At 49.9% G+C, this 22,728-nt stretch overlaps 7 protein-coding genes across 7 annotated transcripts; 2 read left to right on the plus strand and 5 right to left on the minus strand.

Moving 5' to 3' along the window:
- Positions 1 to 65: 65 nt before the first annotated feature.
- M438DRAFT_3377 (SIN1-domain-containing protein) lies at positions 66 to 3,191 on the minus strand. The gene is made up of 2 exons (XM_029904028.1): positions 3,162 to 3,191; positions 66 to 3,063 (listed from the first exon to the last, which is right to left on the minus strand). The coding sequence occupies exon 2, from the start codon at positions 2,948 to 2,950 to the stop codon at positions 413 to 415; it is 2,538 nt and encodes an 845-aa protein (XP_029765439.1). The 5' UTR covers positions 2,951 to 3,063; positions 3,162 to 3,191; the 3' UTR covers positions 66 to 412.
- Positions 3,192 to 6,707: 3,516 nt separating this feature from the next.
- On the plus strand, positions 6,708 to 7,486 carry M438DRAFT_379273 (uncharacterized protein; the record flags this gene model as incomplete). Its single annotated transcript, XM_029908869.1, has 2 exons — positions 6,708 to 6,938; positions 6,987 to 7,486. Exons 1-2 carry the CDS (start codon positions 6,788 to 6,790, stop codon positions 7,484 to 7,486), a joined length of 651 nt encoding a protein of 216 aa, XP_029765440.1. The 5' UTR covers positions 6,708 to 6,787.
- Positions 7,487 to 7,731: 245 nt separating this feature from the next.
- On the minus strand, positions 7,732 to 10,755 carry M438DRAFT_330268 (uncharacterized protein; the record flags this gene model as incomplete). The annotated part of the gene is made up of 1 exon (XM_029903297.1): positions 7,732 to 10,755. The coding sequence occupies one exon, from the start codon at positions 10,753 to 10,755 to the stop codon at positions 7,732 to 7,734; it is 3,024 nt and encodes a 1,007-aa protein (XP_029765441.1).
- Positions 10,756 to 11,916: 1,161 nt separating this feature from the next.
- Positions 11,917 to 14,281, minus strand: M438DRAFT_341048 (uncharacterized protein). Its single transcript, XM_029904414.1, has one exon. The coding sequence runs from the start codon at positions 14,082 to 14,084 to the stop codon at positions 12,084 to 12,086; it is 2,001 nt and encodes a 666-aa protein (XP_029765442.1). The 5' UTR covers positions 14,085 to 14,281; the 3' UTR covers positions 11,917 to 12,083.
- A 250-nt stretch (positions 14,282 to 14,531) lies between these two features.
- On the minus strand, positions 14,532 to 16,711 carry M438DRAFT_341049 (uncharacterized protein). The gene has a single exon (XM_029904415.1). It carries the CDS (start codon positions 16,522 to 16,524, stop codon positions 14,617 to 14,619), a length of 1,908 nt encoding a protein of 635 aa, XP_029765443.1. The 5' UTR covers positions 16,525 to 16,711; the 3' UTR covers positions 14,532 to 14,616.
- Positions 16,712 to 17,254: 543 nt separating this feature from the next.
- M438DRAFT_286434 (uncharacterized protein) lies at positions 17,255 to 18,549 on the minus strand. Its single transcript, XM_029901589.1, has 3 exons — positions 18,294 to 18,549; positions 17,946 to 18,145; positions 17,255 to 17,890 (listed from the first exon to the last, which is right to left on the minus strand). The coding sequence occupies exons 1-3, from the start codon at positions 18,501 to 18,503 to the stop codon at positions 17,383 to 17,385; spliced, it is 918 nt and encodes a 305-aa protein (XP_029765444.1). The 5' UTR covers positions 18,504 to 18,549; the 3' UTR covers positions 17,255 to 17,382.
- A 1,472-nt stretch (positions 18,550 to 20,021) lies between these two features.
- On the plus strand, positions 20,022 to 22,727 carry M438DRAFT_350691 (DUF221-domain-containing protein; the record flags this gene model as incomplete). The annotated part of the gene is made up of 3 exons (XM_029906666.1): positions 20,022 to 20,197; positions 20,247 to 20,440; positions 20,491 to 22,727. 3 exons carry the CDS (start codon positions 20,022 to 20,024, stop codon positions 22,725 to 22,727), a joined length of 2,607 nt encoding a protein of 868 aa, XP_029765445.1.
- Between the last annotated feature and the right edge of the window lies 1 nt (position 22,728).

A 22,728-nucleotide genomic window follows, 5' to 3' on the forward strand; every position in this document is an offset into this window, starting at 1 on the left:
TAAACTCAGGCGGCTCGACACGTTCTGTATCTCTTTCCTAGGACGGCGGGCGTCTTCAGCTGACAATAACCTCTTTGAGAAATATCAGGAAACGCTGCGAATCTCAGTTGTAGGTAAGCCACGATGAAAGACTCGACGCTACTATTCAGTGTGAGATTTTATGTGTTGGGGAACTCCAGGTGGTAGACGATATTCGATGCGCCGGACCACGCGGGTCAAAGCTTTGCCTACGGCAGGAGCGACTCCGCTTGTGTTGTCAATCAGCACTAGAAAGACAAACCAGAAGGCATCCAAGTCATTCGCTACTACTCTGCGACGATGGAAAGAAGAAAACCCGGGTATCATAATTTGTTCTCTAAATGCCCACCCCGAAATTCAAATGCAACCAACGCCATCATCACCCGATCACAAATCACTCTTCCTCATCCCGATACCTCATCATACCCTTATTGATTTCCGTCGCAATCTCCTGCGCTTCATCTCTGGTTGAAGCCTCAAAGTCGTATCGCTTGGTCTCTTTTTCTCGATATACGAGCACACGCACGACTTTGGGGTGTTTTCTGCTGACTTTGCAGCCAACGACACTACTGAGGTGGACACTTGTTGTCTTTCCGCCAGGTGGTGCCATTGCGGGATCTGCATTTGCGTTGAGAGGGTCTGTAGATGAAGCGGGCATGACATGCATGAACTCCGCATCAAGCGCAAGAATACGTGGATGAGAAGGAGCGAAAGACAATGGCTGACGGCGGATGACGAGATAGCGCTTGCCAGCTCCACCAGCAAGACCCCAAAGCGCGGTTGCATTGATATCGTTGGTGGACTTTGCACTTTGCAGACCCATAAATGGTTTCCGTGATTTAGCTTTCGTCGCTGTGGCAGTCTCGAGCAACAGTGGCGCATTAGGGCTTTCGCTACCAGGACTGCCGACTGCACTCACCATGCCACGACCATCACCCACACCCACGAAGCGACGGCGCACAAGGTCAAGTGCCAGTCGTTGTCCTAATGCTTCCACAGTACGATCTTCAGGCGCAACTGTTTGCGTGCCCCTGACCTTGAGGACGTACAAAGCTGGATCAATGTCCAGTCTTTGGCATGCGGTCGTGAAGAGCTCGGCCAAATAAGTGTCGGACGTGGTTGGTATAGGTAACAACGTGGTCTGGAAGGTATGCGGGTCTGTGTAGTGTATCGTGACTGTCTTGGAGGAGCCAGTCCTTGGTGTAGATCGAGGTGCCTGTGCAGCTGGTGCGTCCATGAGAGGAATGGTTGAGTTCTTCCTAGCCATAGGCGCAAATGAAGGAGTGATTGGGTTGACATTCGGTATGTAGGTCGGTGCTCCAGGTGGAGCCAACGTTGGTGCATCCGACATGGTTCTCTGCATATTGGCGGGTTGTGGAGTTGCTGTGCGTGAAGTATCCGGCACTGGTGTACTTGACGGGGCCAAGGTGGTTGGTTCGCTAACAGCGAACTGCGGTGTGAGCTCCTCATTCTCCCTGTATTGGTCTTCTGTCGCACGAACGAGACCAAATTCATCCCAAGGCTTGTCTCTGGCCCGTGCTCGCGGTGGGCGATTATTGTTGGAGGTAAAGTCACCAAGAGGTTTTGTGCGGGTCAAGGCAGGGAAATCGTAATCGACTTCTTCATCTTCGACCATGCGCAAGGTCCAGCGATTCACATTCAGGTCATTGCCTTCAAGTGGTGGCTCGATCTTCTCCTCGGCATACCTCCACAGACTCAATCCAATGAGTTCGGCAACGATAGTTGGGACACCTTCCTTCGCATTTCGGCGAATAGGAACCTGGATCGGCGACGAAGCTTTCTTGGAAAACGGCGCATATATCTTGATCCATAGGGGGGTTGATTCGCCTTTGCCAGAAAGCTGAGCAAATTGCTGAAGAGGGTTGCCAGCCTTTTGCGATGTGTGTTTCAGAGCTTTGGACAAAAGACTGACAGGCTGGACATAACTGATGGGACGTCCTGCTGGCAATCTCGGCAGGTCTGGAGGAGGAGCCATTTGCATCATGCGCTTTGGTGAGGCCGAGGTATGAGGTGTTATAGCAGGTGGCATGCTGGGTACGTTTCCCGGGGTCGACTCGAGCGTGTCTACAGTGATCAAAGGGGCGCCCATTCCTAGTAGAGACTCTGAGCCAGCAGTTCCAGCAAAGTCGTCGGAAATGTCAGAGGCCTCGCCGAGCTCGATATCAGACTCGACGTCTTCACCCTCTTCCTGGATGCGATCCTGCATCATCTGGCCATGCTTAACGGCGCGGTGCTGGACTCTTTGTTTGCGGAATGTGACAGGGTCCGTCTCGTTTTCGGATGAGAATTCGCTGCTGGTCGCAGTGTCTCTCCTGGGTCGTTGCTTTATGAAGGACACAGAAGGGAGGGAGGCGCGTCTTGCGGCGTCCTGGCCAGTAGGTCGTGACGGAGAGGTCACGATGAGTGAAACATCTTCACCGTCTCTTGTTTGGTGCGTCGGAGAAGAACCAGCTCTGACGCGAACCGGCATCTTGCTGAACTTGATCTGCGAGATGGCGCTCTTGTCGTCTTCATCATCGCTGTCGTCGCTCAAGTCACTGCTGTCATCCTCTTCCAACTGTTCCTTTCGTCGCCGCCTCTTGTTGTGTGTGTTGACCGCAATGGTATCTTGACTGCCCTGGCCCGTCACCATGCCTCCTTCATCGTCGTCATCGTGCAAAGGGTATGCAGGAGCGGTGGAGCGTTGCGGGGCTTGGAAGTATTCGGACGCGATAGCGGTGGGTATAGGTGGTGAGTAGGTGCGCTTGATATCTGCAGGATTTGCCTGCCAGCCAGCGGCGCGAAAGGCCGGATTGTTCAAGACTCCAGTGTTGAGGGTGATCAGGCGCTCGCCCACGCCATCTTTGATGTGGTGGAGGTATCCTGCTCGCAGCTGGTAGATGGTGAAGTCTTGATTGTTAAGGAGAGACATGGTGAGAGAGTGGATGAGGCCAGTCCTGCTGGCTCCTAGCGCATTGTGTTCGTCTTTGAAGAATACGTGACCCGCCGACGATGGGCCCTGTTGTCGTGCTGGACTTGTGAATGCTGTTGCTGCTGTCAGTCTGAACTTACCCCAGCCTCGGCCCGCCTGTTGTGAAACTCCCGTCTTGGCGTTGTTCTTCGTATCTATTCTGAGAACATACCGTCTTGCTCCTTCTTCTGTCTAAGAACTCTGCACCTGCCGACTTAAGAGTTCGCAAAGTGTGGACAGCGTATATATCCATGTCCAATCTTCCATCCTGCAATACGGTGGCGGTAGTCTGGGGTTAAGATACTGCCTCAATGTGTCTTGCAAACACAAGCTCTTCTTGCTACCAATGTACCTGGCTATGCTTTGTGCGGGTTCTTGAAGATGCAGAGATCGTGAGTTCGAATCTCACTCGCCGCAAAGCCCTTTTGCTTCATCACGCAAGTGATATACTCTTCGTTGCTCGATTTTGTCGTGCAAAGAGATGCTCGAATTGCACCGCGGAATTGGTTCCGCTTCGCAGCATGTGAAGCTCATAGAGTCGTGACGTGCATCATCAGTCGAATGATCAGAGAAAGAGGTCATCTTTTGCAATTGAGATCTCGCAGATACAACTCTATAAGCGGTTATAATAGCTACCTATGCCCTCTACTGCTTCTTAAACGTATCGAACTTTAAGCGGCACTTCTTCTTATTTACTAGCTGTTCTATGTTCTCTAGCGTATAGAGTTTAACCCTAGTAACGATAGCAGTCTATAACTGCTTCTTAAAGCCATTTTCGACTATGTTACCTAGCCGCTTCTAGGTAACGAGACCTTACATTAAAGAGGATTCTATTAAGGTGTTCCATGTAAGGCGAGTTTCTTACTAATAAGGACTAATGCGTAGTTAATGACATTAAATTAATAAGCTATAGGACGAGGAAAGAAGAAGGAGCGCAAGGCTCGAAGAGGCTAAATAGGTAGTATAGCTTAGCGCGAGCTAAGGACTACGGTTCGAATCGGACCTAAACCGTGTCATTATCCCCCCCTAAAAAAGCGCGAGCTCCGCGAGCTTAATTCTTCTAAAACTGCAATAAAAACCTAGAGCATTAGATAGTTATGTATTTGTCTTATTTGCTTAATCGCGGCGAGCGAGAGCGGTTAATTCGTGCGAGTCGTAAGAGGCCTTAGAGCCTAAGTCGTTATCGTCGAAGTCGCGGATAGTAGTAGAGGTATCGAGCTTATAGCTACGGCGTATAAGGGTGTAAAGATTAGTGTATTTAGTGCCGTCGTCGAGGAAGTAGCTATAGCGGTAGTTAACGCGAGCGAGGAGGTGCTAGATCTAGTATTCGTCGTCGACGTTAATATACGAGAGATAGTCTTCGAAGCGCGCGAAGAAGTCTAAGAAGGGTTCGTTATCGCCTTATTTAAGGGCATTAAACTTAGACTAAGCGCGAGCCTTACGATAGCGGTCTCCGTACTAGTCGTTAAGAAGGGAGAGGCACTCGGTAGCGGAAGTAAGCTTATTAATGCGAGCCTTAAGACGGTTAAAGGGGCCGGAGGTAGTACGAGTAAGGATATATTAGAGCTTAAACTCCTTATCGGTATGGCCAAGGTCGGTTTTAAGCTTAAGTCTTATCTTAACGAGCCAATTGTCGAAGTCGATAGTGCTATTATTGCTAAACTTAGGAGGATTAGGAATATGAACTAGCGAGGGCGAGGAGGCGTAACGAGGGCGCTAAGCTTAAAGAGGTGCGCGGCGAGCGACTTAAGGAGGTACGTAGCAAGGGTCTTAGAGGCGTAGAAGCGAAGGTAAGCGAGAGCTCTATTTAGAGCGGCGACTCGATAAAGGCGAAGAACCGCGGAGGAGCTAGTATTTAAGCTAATCGAGCTAGCGGTCGCGATCTACGAGCTACGCGCGTAACTAAGCGAGCTCGTTATTATTAATGCGAGGGTCTTAAAGGAGGGTCTAGTTCTAAGGGCTCTAAGAAGGGCTCTTTATAGTAGCTAACTAGCTCTTATAATTAGTGCGTGCGAAGGGCTTAAGACGGTAGTCTTAATCGTAGCCGTAGCCGTAGATGCGAAGATCTTCGAGCGCGCCGAGAAGCGATAAATTAGTTATTTTAGCGACAGATCTAAGGTCTCGATAATGCGCGTAGAAGAGGTCTTAGTTTAGTAGCTCTTAAAGAGGCTTATTATACGATAGATCTAAGAGGGTCTCGAGAAGGCGCGTGTACGTAAGGTCTTAAAGAAGCTTATGTTAATCGATCTAAGAGGGTCTTAGTAGAAGTAAAGCGCGTAGAAGAGGTCTTAGTTCGATAGATCTAAGAGGAAGTAAAGCGCGTAGCTCGTAAGTGTTATACGTAAGGTACCGTAGTTAACGAGGGAGCCGCTTCGTAGTAGTAGTTTAAAGGAGTTAAAGCGCGTAGCTCGTAAGTGATGTTATACGTAAGGTGCCGCAGTTAACGAGGGAGCCGCTTCGTAGCAGTAGTTTAATGGATCTAAGGAAGGCGAGTTTAAAGCGACGCGTAACGCTTATTAGAAGTAGAGGTGCGAGGACTCTAAGCTCTCTAAGGTGCTTATAAAGGAGATTTACGCTAATACGGCTCTAATAGTTCTGTGTTCTAAGGGACTGTGGTTTCGAAGGGAATACTTGCGTAGCACCGTCGGTCGAATTAGCTTAAAGCGATACGATAGATGCGCGCGTGCGATAGCTATTAACACGGATCGTAGTTAAGAGGGTATTAGTCCTATAGAATGATAAGGACTGATGCGCAGTTAATGACATTGAATTAACAAGCTATAGGACGAGGAAAGAAGAAGGAGCGCGAGGCTCGAAGAGGCTAAATAGGTGGTGTGGCTTGGCGCGAGCCAAGGACCACGGTTCGAATCGGACCTGAACCGTGTCACTTACGAAGACTAACTAGTAGAGGGTTAAGTGCTCGAGGGGATCGTATTCTAGGACATAGTGTTGGTAATTATTAAGTATTTTGCTTTAGGCTGATTTTTGGAAGAACATCTACTAATCATACATCTTTGCAGCATCTATAGGCCAAATCATACCGCTAGCGAACTCGACTTATCTTCTAAACCTGCCATGACTGAACACTATTCACGAGGGAGGACGAGTGAGGCAGTAAGGTACAGAAAGAAGGGAGGTCAGTATCTCTCACGGAGCTGTCGTAGTTCATATACGTTGTTCATCGCACACAATTTCGACGTCTTGTATGGCAGGAAGGGAGAGAAGAGAGAGTAAGAGGCTTTATTGACCTGGTTGATCTCTGTACTCACACAGCTGGCATAGATTTTGTTTTTCTCTTTTCCAAGACAGCTCGGAGGAATGCGGAAGAAATATGAGATACTAGCTACACGAGCAACATGTCATATTTGAGAAGTCGGCTTCATCTGTCCGTTGACCAACATGCCCACCTGAACCTTCAGGCGACATTAGCACACTTATGTTTGACTCCTTACCAAGTCCGGCGTCCCTCGACTTCCTCTCTGTCACATTGATCCCCCCAAGACTCACCAACAATCGTTCTTTGTGTCCTTTCCGCCGGCTTCGGTTAGCCTCTCGTCATGAGATTAACCATGGCAGTCTTGCTTGAGGCTTTCCTGAGCCGTGGCTTCGTCTCATCAATGAGTCTCAAAGGATGCAAAGAAGATGGATAGATGTTTTTCATGGTATTGATGAGGCAGAACAATGAAGACAGAAGGAATGTAAAAAGCGGACGAGTCAGCCCCTGAGCGGTGGTTTCTTGAAACACATCGTATCGCATATCATTATATTTGCCATAGTGAGTTGGAATCCATTGACGAAATGCTCGAGGCATGCACTGATCTCTGTGCTAGTAGATTCACCCACTGTAGATTCCAAAGTCTACCATCAGACATCATGGTCAGGGTCACCGACACCCACACCACTCACCATTGCCCCAGAGCCAGGGGAAGCGAAGGACCTTGCACAAAAGGTGGGATGTATTGCACCAATCATTGCAGAACCTACGAACGTCATCCAGAAATCGCATACCTCAAAACAGACCCTTGCCCCAAGTGCGTGGCAACAGTACAAGTGGTCGAGACAAAGGCATTCAAAAAGCGAGATGCAGAAAGAGATCCCGTTGGAGATATGAAGAGGAGGAAGGTGGAGGCCGTGGAGGCTGCTAAGGCTGCCAAGGACGCTGCTAAGGAGGCTGCTAGAGAGGCTAGAGTCAAGGGCAAGGGGAAAGCGACCACCGTGGAGGCTAATGTAGAGGATGTCCATAAGGACGTCAAAGAGGATTTTGAAGAGAATCTGGAAGAACATCCCGAAGAAGATTTTGAAGAGTATGTCGAAGAGGGTTTTGAAGAGGATGTCGAAGAAGATTTCGAAGAGGGTGTCGAAGAGGAATCTGAAGAGAATGTCGAAGAAGATTTCGAAGAGGGTGTCGAAGAGGAATCTGAAGAGAATGTCGAAGAGGAATCCGAAGAGTATGTTGAAGAGGACGCCGAAGAAGAATCCGAAGAGGATATCGTGTAGGATGTCGTGGAGGAGCCAAGCAACTGAACCTGTCTTGTCAGAACACATTAGAGAGGGTTGTTCATTTGGAGAAGATAGGAGAAGCTTCATATAGCTTATATGAATGTTTGAAGATATCTTTGAAAGTGGACTTGTGGAATCGTGCAACTGAGCATATGGATAGATAGGATCTACGAAAGCGAAAAGTCTCCATGAAGAAGCATATCTGTCAAGGTTGACTTGATCAAGGTAGGATGCTGCTCGGATCATCCTTTAGTCTGATCACCTCCAGTAGCGACGTCGTGTAAGATACCTTTGAATTCGCTTGAACCGCCTTCACGAGCTCTGTTTGGCCATACAGATGATGAATAAGCCCCCATGTCCTCGGCAAACTCAGGAGGATCGCACTCGATGCCGTTGACCTTTTTGTACTCGGTCCATTCGCGCTCGAGTTGTTGAAAGCGATTCCAATGAGTTGGGTAGAAATGGAAACCTTCGCTTGCGAATCGCCAAATGCGCCTAAGCCAGCGCCCTCGACCGTATGCATCATCCAGATATTTGGCGTGTGCATTTGCGCCGTACTCCTTGTAGAGCTTTCCAACCAAAGCGTCTTCGAATCGCTGCTTGACTCTCATTCCATCCGCAGTCAGATGCGTCTTGTTCTCCTTTTGATACCACTCGAGTGGCATCCAATCATAATCCCCATCCCAGTACTTCGCAACGTCATCGGGAAGGTCCTCATCTTCCGAAACATCCCATAACCAAAGAGGTGGCTTTCTTGTCAAGACAGGGGGCAATGCACGAGCCGAATCCCAATCGATGACTCCTGTTATCTTCCAGCGACTTGAATCTCCCTCGCAAGTCCGCTCAACTAACATGTTACGTGGCTCCATGTCCCAGTGGTTCAGAACCGAATTTGCGTCAGTTTTGTCGGCTTCTGAAAACCAACCAATGCGATCCATGTCTTGAAGGATGTCTTGCAACTTGAAATACTGTCGAACCTGTTGTTGTGACGGACCTTGCGGGTGTTGTTTCTGCAGCTCGTCATCGATGCGTTCATGAAGTGTGAAGAAAAGAAGCTTGTACAATGAACTCAAAGTAGTAGATTCAGCTTTTGCGTCTCGCTTGCGATTGGCAAGATGCCCCGTACCTTTGCGGAAACCGTAAACACTGGGTTCATCCTCAATATCAGCTCGGCTTGACGAACGCAGTGGTAGGGCGGTAGCTGTGTCTTCGTCCTCGTCGCCGAGCAGTCTACCGGCAGAGTCAAACTGAATGGTCTCGAGACGAGCAAATATCTCCGCCAGTTCGTCTGCCAACCATAGCTGCTCTTGGACAGACATGGTTTTCAGTGCTTCTATCAAGCCAATACCAGACAGGCGGGTCTGGATTGAAAAGGGTAACCCCAGAGCATTATCACGGGTAAGATCAAATGCGAGTATCCGCGGAGCGGGTATCCCAGCGTCTTCAACGAGATTGTACAGAAGCGCTTCATCCCGTATCTCCCACCGAGGTCCCTCCTTACTCAAACTCATTCTGCTACTGACACCACTTCGATCAGAGTGGGCGTCATCTATGCTTTCGTGACGCTCGGGATGGGCATCACATTTGCAAGTGCTGCCATGGAGCGCGGGTGGTATATTTGAGAGATCGCCGTCCCAAACACGAGGTATGCGTATAATAGCCTTTGTTCCGTCAACCCAAAGAGCTCCCCTAGGAGGGTTGCGTAGAGTCACCGAGACGATACGGTTGTAGGAACCACCTCTCATGTGTTCGATGTCCTCAAATGTGGCACCCAACTCAGAACTCAAAGCACTGACTCTGTGCCGAAAGGTCTCGAAGGGCTCGTGGTCGCATTCTATCGTCGAACCTGTTGCATTATGAGGGTCTGAGTTGTCCTCATCAGTTTCATGTAGGTCAGAGTCCAGTTCCGCGTGTGTGAAGGCCGCCCAGTCTTTTCTCAGTCGAGCGAGGCGCCACTTGTAGCCACTCATGGCAATACCTTCGAAAGCGAAACGCCATATGCGGCGAATCCAACGCCCACGGCCGTACGCATGATCTTGGTAGATCTCGGCCGCCTTCTCTCCGTACTGCGGCTCGTAGATGCCCTTGATCAAGATATTTTCGAAGAGCTCCTTGATTTTCAGGCCGTCCTCGGTAAGGTGATCAGAGTTGAGATCTTCGTAGCAAGCCAGAGGCATATATTCGTTGTCCCGACCAAAACAATTGAGGACTTCCTGAGGAAGCTTATCCATGTCGATACGATCCCACGGCCAATTGAGAGGAGTCTGCGTCAATACTGGTGATACGCAGGCGCCACTGTTCTCCCAGCCGAGTATGCCAGTGATGTGCCATGATGAATCATCGCGCTGTTCAACAAAGATTCGGTTACACTCCAGATCGAGGTGATGAAGTACACTTTCAGTGGTCGATGTCTCTTCTGTTTCAAACCATCCCATAGCCTTCATTTGATCGAGCATTGATCCCAGCTTTTCGTGCGCCAACGTGTCAGTTCCCTCATCGCCTCCAATATTCTTTTGCCTGGATGGTAGAAACTTGTTGTCGATGGCAGCCTTGAGCAGCGCATACAGAGAAGATATGACGGGTAAAGTGGGACTTTTGCGATTATGTGATCCCAACCCGCCAGACTCTTTCGGGAATCCGCACAAAGTGACTTTCCTCTCTTCTCCAGAACGACCTGACAGGTCCAGTTGAAGTTTTTTTTGCAGATGGGCGTTTTTGTCCTGGCAAGGCAGGCCGAAAGCAGGAAACCTGACACCACGCAGTCGAACAAGCATTTCGGCCATTTCGGATGCGATATCAGCCATACTTGACATCGGAATTGCTTCGAGCACAGATGATAAAGGAACTCCAGGTAGCCGCAGTTGCAGTGAGTAAGGAAGACCCAAGGCATTGTCACTTGTTGTGTCGAACGCAATCATCTTTGGAACTTGGAGCCCGCATGTTGCGGCGAGCTCAAGCACGGCAGCGTCATCCACAAAGTTCTCGTACGTCCGACTGTCTTGATCGGCTGGCAAGTCGTCGAGTTCGAAGCGAGGTACACGAAGGATAGCTTGTGTATTGTCAGGGCTCTGAAGTCCGTCTGTGGAGCTTTGGATTGTCAAAGAGATAGTACGATAGCTGGTGCTATTGCCGGAAATGTCGGTAAGGTCTTGAAAGTTGGCGCCAGTTTCCACGCCCAGAGCATATACATGAGATTTGAATGCTTCGAAAGTTGCGAAACCTTGCAGGAAGTCGGAAGTTTCCTCTTGCGCTGGGGTCGCGGCCATGGCGGTAGGCATAAATTGATTTTGTTCGCCCGTTTTGCCAGTTAGCACCAAGATAAGTGAAGAATCGGATTGCATGATCTTCGAGCGAGGAAGATAGGCGTCGCGACAAAGCATGACGCCAGCCAGCAGCATGGGCGGCACTCACATTCCTTTGTCTCCTTCGCAACGAAATTGCCGTTTGCACGGTGTTTGATCAACAAGCCTGTGATTGATTCGCTGATCAGCAATTCCGGTCGCGGATATAGGTATAAAACCGAGACAAGAACAAAGGAGGAGGGTCGTCACTCTGCAGCGAGCAATTGGCATCTACCAATTGTCTGTTGGCAACGCATTCCAGTGCTGTAGACGAAGGATGTAGCTTATGACTCCCAAATCACTTCTGTTCTACATGTTTGAGCACAAGAAAATTGACTCTTCGGTCTGTCAACCGATTTTCGAATTAGAAATCAGCGCTGTAATGAACGATCTTGTCAGACAGGTCTATACCTTTCGATTGCTTGAATGCTGTCCATTCTTGGTCAATGACTTTAGCGCGCGCAAGTTCCCAATTCTGAGAAGGAGGCTCATGGGCATAACATATCTCCCACAGACGTCGAAGCCAACGGCCTCGACCATAAAGATCGTCGCAATAGGCCTCGAAGACATAGTGTTCACGATCCATAGAATCTGTTGTTGGCGAGTTGAGGTCGTCGCTCGATGGTCTAGTCGTGTTCAAGTAATACTGTAGCATACCCTGAACTTTCTCAGTTTTGAGAGCTTCCATGATCAATTGCTAATTTTGGTGAGATTGGAGTGTTCACTCAAGAAACATCACCGGGATATCAACACATGAGCGTTGACGGAGAATTGCAGCACCAAGACCCTGGCGTGTCAAGCCAGAACGCCACATCCACTCCATTGATGAAGGCGTCACATCCGCTCCTCCATCTCGTTCATACAAGCCGTTTGCAGACTCTCGAGCGCTCTTCAGGATCGATTTGAGGACTCGTTGGAGGAGGTCTTTGAGTGGACGGCGGGACGAAATAGCCGCCCACATGTGCTGCTAGCGGCTGTAATTACGCCTGATGACCTAAGCACATCAAGCGAAGCCTTGGCATGAAGTTGGCAACAAGCTGGACAGAATGGAACGTGCACCTAGCTTCGGTGACAGAAGGAATCAAATTTGGTATGATTATTACGATCGTGTTAACAAGCATTACGAACACTACATAAGTCTTGACTGCTCCCAGTTCTCTACTAATCCGAGTGGAAACCAATTCTTTACCAATCGTACGATTTCTGCCATCCATCCTCGCTTCCATCGATGATTGAACCGAACATAGACTAAATCATGAAGGTCGGCATTTGAAAGAGCTCAAAACATCGGAAGCCTTGTTTCGCATAGACTTCTTTGGTGGTGCAGCGTTCTCGACAGGTTCATCTTCGGCCGGCTTTCCAACTTGAACTTCTTCAACTGCGGTTGGTACCTCAGCGACGCCGCTAGTTTCCGGTGTGGATGGCGACGGCGATGGCGGGCGGTGAGAAGTTATGTACACTCTGATAACCTTCTCCTTGTCAGTAGGATCATCAATGCCATTTGCCTTCTTGAATGCTGTCCACTCTTTGATCAGTAGCTGTACTCGGCGCAGGTGGTACGACCCAGATTCGAGACCCTCGTAGTTGAACTTCCATATACGTCTAAGCCAACGACCACGACCGTACGCGTCATCATGATACATTTCTTTGGCCTTGTCTCCATACTTCTGAACGTAGAGCTTATCAATCAAGACCTCTTCATAGCGCTCCTTGATCTTCAACTCTTCGGCGGTCAAAGGAGCGGAATTGACTTCTTTGTGGTACATTAAGTCATGGTCTCCATCGAATTCCTCTTCAAAGGAGTCTTGGTAGTCATCTAGGAGCTCAGTGTCATAAGATTGACCCCAAAGCCAAACGGGTGGTTTTCTCGTCAGGACCGGTGGTAAGGTATGAGGTAAATCCCAGTCAATGACCCCAGTGATGCGCCATGGGCTAGAAGGTCCTTCGGTCTGATCAACCATGATGCTGCGCGCTTGGAGGTTCCAGTGGTGCAGGACGCCATCGCTGTCTGACTTGTCGGCGTCTGTAAACCAACCCATGTTTTCCATGTCCTCAAACATATCCTTGAGTTTGAGGTAGGCACGAATGCAATCTTCGTCGGTGTGTTTTTCCGAGATCTCACTTCTAAAGCTAGCTTCAAGATGCGAGTCCAGAAGGCTGTACAAAGAGTGACAGACGTTCTCAAAGTGGGCCTTCCGGTCGGAGCCTATACCGTTGCGCCCGGAGAGGAAACCTCTGATCCCTATGTCTTCTTGAAGATTCAGCCAGTGTGTTTGGAAGTTGAGTCTCATTTGCTTCAATTGCTTTGCGTTTCTGGCCATAAGTCTGCCAGACCCTTTGGTGACGATTCTGTTCATGTCGGCCTGCAATGCGGCTACTTGACCTGCCATTTGGACCTTATCCTCGAGCGACATAGCCTCCATGGCTTTCGCCAGACTGACACCAGGAAAACGAGTTTGGATCGAGTACGGGAGTCCTAGCGCATTATCCCGACGAGTATTGAACGCCAGGACCTTGGGCACGGGAAGATCGGATCTCTGGCTACGGGGGAGATAATTGAGAAATACGAACTCGTCTGAAAGCTCGTACTCGGGTTCTTGTTTGGTCCAATCGTAAGCCCACCTGAGTCTATCGGTGCTTTCACCACTGCTTTCAGATGCTTGGTATTCCGTGGTAGCTTCCGAATCGATTATTGAGACGTTTTCCGATTTGTCTTGATCTTCTTCTTTAAGAACATTATCTGCGGTCGGAACTGGAGTTTGGAGCTCGCTCGCTGCGGATTCTCTCTTTGCTGCCTTTTCGTTGGCCTTGTGTTTGCCACAGCCACATTGTTCGGGGTGTAGCTTTAGAGGGACATCAGACAGGTTGCCATCCCAGATATCAGGTATACGTAGAACAGCCGGTGTTTTCGCTTGGGCGGGATCTTCGGGGTTGTACCAGGTCAGACCAATGATGCGATGGTCGGGGCTTCCGCCCTCTATTTCATGTACATCCTCAAAAACGACGTATTGTTCAGCAGCTAGAGCCTGTACTTTGTGCTGAAACGTCTCGAAGGGTTCATGTGCATTCGTGAAGGGCCCTCCGGTTGTAGCTGTGTCGGCACGAGTGAGAGAAGGTTCTTCTTGTTCTGGTGCCGTGACTTCAGGAAGTTTTTGATCAGGAATGGCTATGGAAGCCTGTGTATCGTTTTCTGCCATACAGTTGTGGTCACTCTGTGTGTTGTGAGGTACTGGTGGCTGGATATCTAACGACATTGTGTTCTGAACCTGTAACGCGAGTGAGGACGTTCGTGGCTAGAAGAGTACGACAGCTATGCAGGCTCAGTGTGTGTGTATACATTCCTTTGTTCTAATGATGACATTTTCGCCGTTTGCGGACATGCTTCGCGAGACTCTATTCAGGAGTCCAATGTCTACATGAAATAAACTGTACCGCTTGCGGATGGATGAAGTGTGGCAGAAAACTGCAAAGAAAGATCGAGGATGACCGCCTCGGCAGCGGCTGAGATTGCTGTCCACAACTCCTCTCGGAAGGAGGCTTGGCGCCTTTCGCACGTTGGCAACACGTTAAGAAACTTTATCTCCGAGCATAGATGTGCTGGAGCGCTCTGCACGGACGGGCTAGGTATGATCACGACTATTGGAGACGCTATTGATGATTGTGACAATCGACTCTGCGCCCACATAAAGAGTAGACAAGGACGGTCTGATCATGGAATACAGATGGTTTTTCTAACGTGATTGTCCTGGGGTTTATGCTGCTTCTTTATGAACGAGTTTCATCCTTTCATGCTTCAAGCGTCACTTTCTCAGTCTCTGAGGCCTTGCTCTCCCCGGCTTCAGACACTTCGTGCTCTGTGGCATCTGGCTCATACTGAATACCTGGCACATACATTCTTGGTCCGTTGTCGGGTAATCCTGGCCAGCTCCCATCCTCGATTCCCAAACCTTTGTACTGGATGTTCTTGTCCTTCATGAAATTATTCCATTCTTGATGGAATGCATTGAAGCGATGGTAGTCGAGCATACGACAAAGTCCCTCTCGAGCGAACTTGAATACACGACGCAGCCATCGACCTCGGCCATATGCATCGGCCAGGTATCTGGCCCTGGCGTTCTCGCCATACTGCGGGGTGTACAGCTTCTCAATCAAGACGTCTTCGTAGCGTTGTTTGATGGCCAAATCTTCGGTGGTAAGCCAAGGCATCTCCACGGGCAATATGTCCATGTCTCCTTGATAGTAGTATACCAAGTCACGGTCAAGTTTGTCATCGTTGAAACCATGCCAGAGCCAGGCTGCTGGTGCTCTGGTCAAAACTACGGGCAGCGCTTCAGAGTCGTCCCAACCAATGAAGCCCGTCACTCGCCAGGGGTTCGCTGGGTCATCGGTTTTCTCAACCAGAGTTTTCTCCGCGCCCTGGTGCCAATAACTAAGCGCGCTACCCGGGCTGGCGTCGATGTCTTCAGAAAACCAGCCGAGAGTGTACATATCGTTGATTATGTCTTTGATGTAAAGATAACGTCGGATGCGGGATTCCCTACCCTTGTGTTCACGCCCCAGTTCGTACTCGATGAGATTCTGGACTGTCCCATACATCAAGCCATACAAGGTCTGATAGCTTGCTTGAGATTTGCCTGATCTGTTGCGACCATGCATCCATCCAGTACCGTGACGGAAGGGCCATATGCTGAGTTTCTCACTGATGTTGGCGCGACTCGATAGATTAAGAGGCAATTTTCCGGCAGAAGAGTGCTCTTCATCCTCGTTGGCAAGTAGTCTACCCGCTTCTTCGAACTTGATCCTCTCCAGACGCACTCGCAATTCCGCCATCTCGCCTGCTATCCAATGTCGATCATTGAGAGAGAAATCACGACGGCGATAGTGATCTTGAACTGAATCTCCTGCTGCGCGAGTCTGGATGGAGTACGCGAAACCTAGAGAGTTTTGACTAGTGATGTCGTAAGCCAGAACTCGTGGAACAAGGATGCCACTGTCCTCGACCAGATTCAAGACGAGAACTTCGTCGAGGCGCTCCCACTGCCACTCATCTCTATCTCGGCCAAGGTCGTCGGATTGATCAGTAATATCAGAGCACTGAGAGCTACTAGAGTCGTCATCAGACTTGGATTCATCAGGGTTGCCCTGGTTGAGACCGTCTTCGTGAATTTCTTCTTGGGACTCATCCGCCAAGGTACTCCCAGAAAGGCCGCTGCTTGCAGATGCGTTGCTTGTAGCAGACACAGGACTTTCGGGAATGTGCGGATTCTCCCCAGATCTGAGCTGAGACGCCTCCGCATCTGCCTTCTCCTCAAACTCGCTTTGTTCATCGTGGAGTCGGTTTCGTATGCGTAATATAGCCTGAGTCCCGTCTTCCCAGAGGGCTCCGGCAGGAGGGTTTCGCAGTGTTAGTGAGAAGATGCGAGAGCTCGCGCCACTCCATCGTATTCTGATGTCCTCGAAGACAACATTTAGCTCAGTGCTTAGTGCAGCAATCTTGGGTAGCCAGATTTCCTCAAACACTTGCCGATTCTCCTCGGCGTAAGCCGACGATGTCTGAGAAGCGTCTTCCGCGTCGTTGTTGTCTTCGTTAGAGTGGTCTAAGTCAATCGCAGCAGTTGCAGCAGAGATAATTGCCTCATGCTGCTCTTGAACGGCCTCAATAGGCACAGGTACCGTAGCGTTATTCTCTGCCATAGCCAAAACTCAATCCTGATTTTGGATCAGATTGCAAAGCCAGCATCAGGAAAGTAAGAGAAGATAAACCCAATTCCGCGATCGGGACAACACAAAGATCCAACTTGCATCTTCCGGATCTGTCCATCTTTCTTTGACGCACCCAAGCCATTTTTTTGGCAGTCTCGATCGCGACATCGCGTCGACCTACCTCCATTCGATTTTTCGCAAAGACGACAATAACAATCACCACACTGCATGACCATATCAGTGATGTTGCAGTGTGGAAGAAAAGGAGGAGTGGAATAAAAATTCGGAAAGGAAACAAAGACGCGTCGACGTCAGGCTTCGCGGCGTCTCCCGCGTTAACCATTTCCGGTCGTGTTTCGAAAGAATAGCAGACTGGAACTAGGTTTTTGTGGCTTGTTGATGATAAAGTCACGATTTAGATGTAAAGAAGTGATTTCGGTTCCACTGATCGCAATCTGGGATCGGGTAGCGGTTGATCATGCAACATCAGTTTGATGAAGCAGAATTGTGAGGTTAAGTGGGAGTTGAAATGTGGAAAGTTGACAATAGCTTATGTTTGGCGAGAGGCTCTAGAAATTTTAGAAAATCCATTGTCTGATTCCTTGAGCATACGTATGAATCAATAAAGGGTTGTTGGTTTGCGTATTTTGGGACAAAACTAGACGATAGATCGGTAGCCAGGGTGGTACCCTCGACATGTACGTTCTATACACGTTCTGAACGCCTGCTGTCACGATACCGCGTGATGGACAAATCTATCATTCGATCGATGCTGTCTGATTCTATGGGCAAAGACTTCTATCTTCCACGCAAGATTTGGGCTAGAAACAAAGACGAACTGGAGAAACTCTAAGCGAGAATTACCTTCTGCACCATTGAGTTCCACACGCCCATACCTACAGCAGCAACTGTTGCTGCCATCGCAAAATTGACGCCGTTGTTGTTGAGTAGGTCTATGCCTCTCTGCACTCTGCTACCTCCTTGAGTGACCTTCACTCTCTTGCCGTTGTCTCCCTCAACAACTCTACCACTGCTCTTGTCCTCGACTGTAGCTTGGACCAGAGCTCCTAACAGAGAGTCCAACAATGTACCACTGAATCCAGCGGCGGTCAGCGTAACCCAGAACATGAACTTAGCATCTCCAGTCCAGGCGGTGCCCGAGTACGGAAGAGTAAAGTAGGCCAATGATGAGATGAAGACAGAGCCTGCCAGACCAGCCAGCAGACCAGTAATGGTCACGCCTCCATTCGTTCCGCGAGGTACACTGCGCCATGGTGCGGTGATAAGGACAGGAGATGTTGGCGAGAGAATACCAAGCTCGCTGCTCAAAGTGTCGGCCGCAGCAGCGGCGTAGGAGCTGTGTATCTGGTCAGTTCCGCTTCAACGGATATAAAGGTGTAGCAGTGACTTACGCAGCAATACCGAAAGGTATTACATCAGTCAGACCAAAGGTCTTCAAGTTGGTTCCATTTTGCGAGGCATACAGATGCCATAGGATCAGCACAGATGCAGTGCCTGAGTTGGCCAAAACCTGAGCATAGTTGCGTGCACCTTCACCACCCACACCTCCAGTTGCCGATTGAGTAAGAGTAGCCTTTTGGGAATGGTTGATCTAATCTTGTCGTTAGCCCGGATATCCGACACGTGCAGCAACGCCGCTGATGAACATCATTGCTTTTTCGTCTCGATCACCTCGTGGTGAAGAAGACAGGTTGTATACCAAGCCCGAGGATGCAAGGGAAGATTCGAAGCAAACGAACCTTTGTGCCCACAGTGCCGGCAATAAAGAAACCTACGAGGAGGTTGAAGAACACTCCCCAAGGATGCAGCATGTGTATTCCTGCCGTCACGATCGCGGCCGCGATGCCGGCTGGTGTAAGCTTGTTTTTGGCAGCAGAGTACACGACTAATGCTGTGATGATGCCTAGCTGACCCTTGTGCTCTAATGCGAAATCCATTGCTGTGACCATGTTGATATGAGATGCTCGTTGCAAGTGTATGGAAAGATGGCCGGCTCAGCTGGCAAGACGCGATGGGAAAGATGATCGCATGACGTTCTTGAGCGATTCATGGCCCAAGTGGAGGAAGCTTGTGCATGACTTGGCAATTGCGAATTGATCTCCCATTAATTAATTTATCTCTGCACGGAGTCTGTTCCTGAACATCCTCCTGCGATCTACTCATCCTTCTTCTGCACCCCAGATTGGTACAGCACATACGTCGACGACACTCGGCGACTCCTTGCGAGGTACTCAAATCATCTTATATGTGGATCGTCATGGCTTCCCGCACTCACCGCAGCCCGTCCAGTCCGAGACGCATCAACGCCGTTTGTTTCGTGAAGAGATTGACCCTTCGGACCTCCGTCCATACCTCAACAACCATTGTGACAAAAGTGCTTGCCCGAACTCGACCGTGCGCCGTCAGTCACCGCTGAATGAGGGCAAAGGTATGCGAGATTTTGCAGCTTGAGCCACGAAATACACAGCCACGACCAGACGTGAGCTGTGGCTGTCTTACAGAGAGCTCCAGCCTTCCGCCTTCAAGGGGCTTGAAGGCCAGTAATTAAGATACGCCCGTTAGCGTGCCGTTTCTTGCAGTGTTCTTCTCGTCTCAAGAGACAGTTGTGCGTCAACAATCTTTGCGATCCCGTGTTCGTTGCAGCCGCTGGCACGGCAGCACAACGCTTTTGTCCATGTTCTTCTCTACCATTTACATGTACAAGTGGCACAGCCCATAGTTTTGCGCAGTCGTGACGGTGCACGGCATGGTTTCGATATCTGCGTATTTCCGACAGTTGCTGTTATCGTCGGACGTGACGTGGAAATAAATCGATTTCAAGGGTCTTGGTGTTTATGATGATCATCGATCCGTGATGCTCCCCACGATCAAAAGAAAAAATCCCTTTTTTCCAAGACGGTCGGCTCCAAGAGATTGGTGCAGCACATCAAGAGTCAACGCCCATGGCGCATATGACGCTGATGACGCTACGCCGAGAGGACAACCATGTGAAAATAGTCGAAATGAAACAGAGATGGCTTGCATACCTCCCAACCTCCCCTGAACAACCATTGATGCAAGGGAGCGAATCCAGCTCCTAGTGAATTCTTTGCTCTTCTAAACACTGCCCTAAACACATCACAAATCTGCCCTAGAAAAAAACTCGAGCTCACCGTGGCTGTGTGTCGCTGTTAATCTGACCGTCTTGACATCAATCGTTCTGGGCCTCGAAGCTTTGCGCCACAGGGAGAGCCACCAAAGGTTATTGACCAGGGCGCGCTGCAGGTTTATCAAACACACACCCGTTTTTGACGTCCAAACAAAGTAAAAGCGTCGAGGGTGTGTTTGCGCAGCCCGACGACTGATCTGCGGTGTGCGACTACAAGTATCTCCAGCGTCGCAATCCGTCACTCCTCCTAATTTCTTTGACAACCCCTACACACGATTGATCGCGCATATCCAGCGCTTTCATCAACAACACCGCCATCATGTCTAGCCAACCTGGCAGTCATCAAAACCAGTCGTCATCTGTGTCGACTTTCTTGTCGACTCTGGTTCCTGTGCTGATCATTGGAGCTGTTATCCTCACAGTCTTCCTCATCTTCCGCCCCAAGTACAAGAGAGTGTACGAGCCGCGTACTTATCTGCCGCTCCTTAGGAAATAGTGAGTTTGATTTGGATCAATTTTTGCCTTGCATTCTGACTCCATCCAGTGAGTACACACCACAACCATCGGATACGAAGTTCGGATGGATCAAGAACTTCCGCGGCCTCAACGACGACCACATCTTGATGCACTCTTCTCTGGACAACTACCTGTTCTTGCGCCTCTTCAAGATTATGTTCACTATCTGCTTCTGTGGTGCTATCCTGACTTGGCCCATTCTTTTCCCCATCAATGCCACTGGTAAGTCATTTGGCCACCCCCAGGAGGTTCTTGAATTAATGACAATCCAGGTGGTGCCGGCAACAAGGAGTTCGATCTCCTGTCGTTCAGCAATGTCGCGATTCCTCAAAAGACCAACTACTACTATGCACATGCTATCCTTGCCTGGGTCTTCGTCGCATTCGTTATGGTCGTCATTACTCGCGAGATCATCTACTTCATCAGCCTCCGCCAATCGGTCATCACTTCCGTGGCGTACAGCAGTCGCCTTTCGTCCAAGACGGTCATGTTCACCAATGTCGCCGATGAGTACCTCAAGGAGAGCGCTCTACGTGAGCTGTTTACTGGCGTGTCCCGCGTCTGGATTCAACCAAACGTGAAGGCGCTTGACAAGGTGGTCGGTGAGAGAGACAAGGCCGTAACCAAGCTTGAGGCTGCCGAGAACAAGCTCGTCCAGAAGTTCGTCAAGAACCACAACAAGGCTGAAAAGAAGGGCAAAGCCGACACTTCGACCATTGACCGCGAGAGTGGCCGTGTCGAAGTCGACCACAAGATTCGCCCCACCCACCGTCTTGGAAAGATTCCTTTCATCGGCAAGAAGGTTGACACAATCGAATGGGCCAGACCTGAGATTACCCGCTTGAACAAGGTCATCAGCGAGGAGACCGACAAGGCTCACAACGCCGAGAAGGTGCCCGCTGTCTTTGTTGAATTCGAAACCCTTGAACTCGCCCAAGCCGCTCACCGTCAACTCGCCGGCAGCTCCATGCAGAAGATGAAGGGATCCAAGCTCACTCCCAAGGTCGTCGGTGTCCAACCTCAGGATATCATCTGGGGCAACTTGAGCAAGAAGAACATGGTCACTCGTCTCCTCAAGATTGCCACCACCACCTTTGTCGTTCTCATGATCATCTTCTGGGCCATCCCCGTCGCCTTTGTTGGTGTCATCTCAAACATCAAGACTCTTGAGACCATCTCCTTCTTGACATGGATCAGCAGCATTCCCACAGTCATCTTGGGTGTCATCACCGGTCTTCTTCCCTCCATCATGCTTGCTGTACTCATGGCATTGGTCCCCATCGTCTTGAGACTTCTTGCTGGTCTCTTTGAGCCTACCAAGTCTGCTGTCGAGCTGAGAACCCAAGCATGGTACTTCTCCTTCCAAGTTGTCGATGTTTTCCTCGTCACCACCTTTTCGTCTGGAGCTGCTGCTGTCGCAAAGCAGATTGTCGACAGTCCCGGATCGGCACCTACCCTTCTCGCTAGCAACCTTCCTCTTGCCTCCAACTTCTACACTGCTTACTTCGTCGTCACCATGGTTAACCAGGCTGCCATGCTTGTTCTGAACATCGCTCCTCTCTTGTTCATTGCCTTCCTCGGAAAGATCCTGGACTCGACTCCTCGCAAGGTCTACAATCGCTACGTCAACTTGATTGGTCTTGGTTGGGGTTCCGTTTACCCCGCTTATGCCATGCTTGGTTGCATCGCCATCGCCTATTCCATGATTGCTCCTCTGCTCCTTGGATTTGCAAGTGTTGGTTTCACCCTTCTCTACTTTGCTTACCGCTACCAACTTCTTTACGTCATCGGTAACGACTCAATTGACATGAAGGGTCGCTCCTACGCTCGTGCTCTCCAGCAGCTGACTGTTGGTGTCTACCTCCTGGAGTTCTGCTTGATTGGTCTCTTCGCTATTGGTGTCTCTTCAGACAGAGCCGCACTTGGTCCTCTGATCCTTACCATCATCCTCGCCGTCTTGACTATCACCTACCACGTCATCATGAGCAAGACTCTTGGTCCCATTGTCGATGGTACTGAGATGATGCCTGGCAGCGAGGACGGTAACCGCAACCACTCTACTACCGCCCTCACCGACTTCACCGAGGAGGGTAAGCCTAGCACCAACAGCGCCCGTGACACATCGCCTACGCTGGGCGGCTCGGAGGATTCGCCCAAGAAGACTGGTATCAAGGGAAAGCTCCAGCACTTCTTCTTCAGCTCGCGTTTCGCTGCCAAGTGGCTTACCGTCCGCAAGGAGTTGGCATCTCACTTCAACGAGCCCAGCCGTCCTTACACCAACGAGGAGCTTGAGTTCGCGTTTGTGCCTCCCAGTCTCGCCAACGAGCAGCAGCTTGTCTGGATCGCTCGTGATGACTTCGGTCTCTCCTCTCAGGAGGTTGCTGGCTGCAAGGAGCACGATGTCCCTGCCACTGACGAGGAGGCCACTCTGGATGAGAAGGCCAAGGTGCAGTGGAGCCAGGAGAGAATCCGCGAGGCACCCATCTTCGAGGAGAAGGTTCCTTACTAAG

Source organism: Aureobasidium pullulans, assembly GCF_000721785.1.
Source record: "Aureobasidium pullulans EXF-150 unplaced genomic scaffold scaffold_1, whole genome shotgun sequence".
Lineage (NCBI taxonomy): Eukaryota > Fungi > Ascomycota > Dothideomycetes > Dothideales > Saccotheciaceae > Aureobasidium > Aureobasidium pullulans.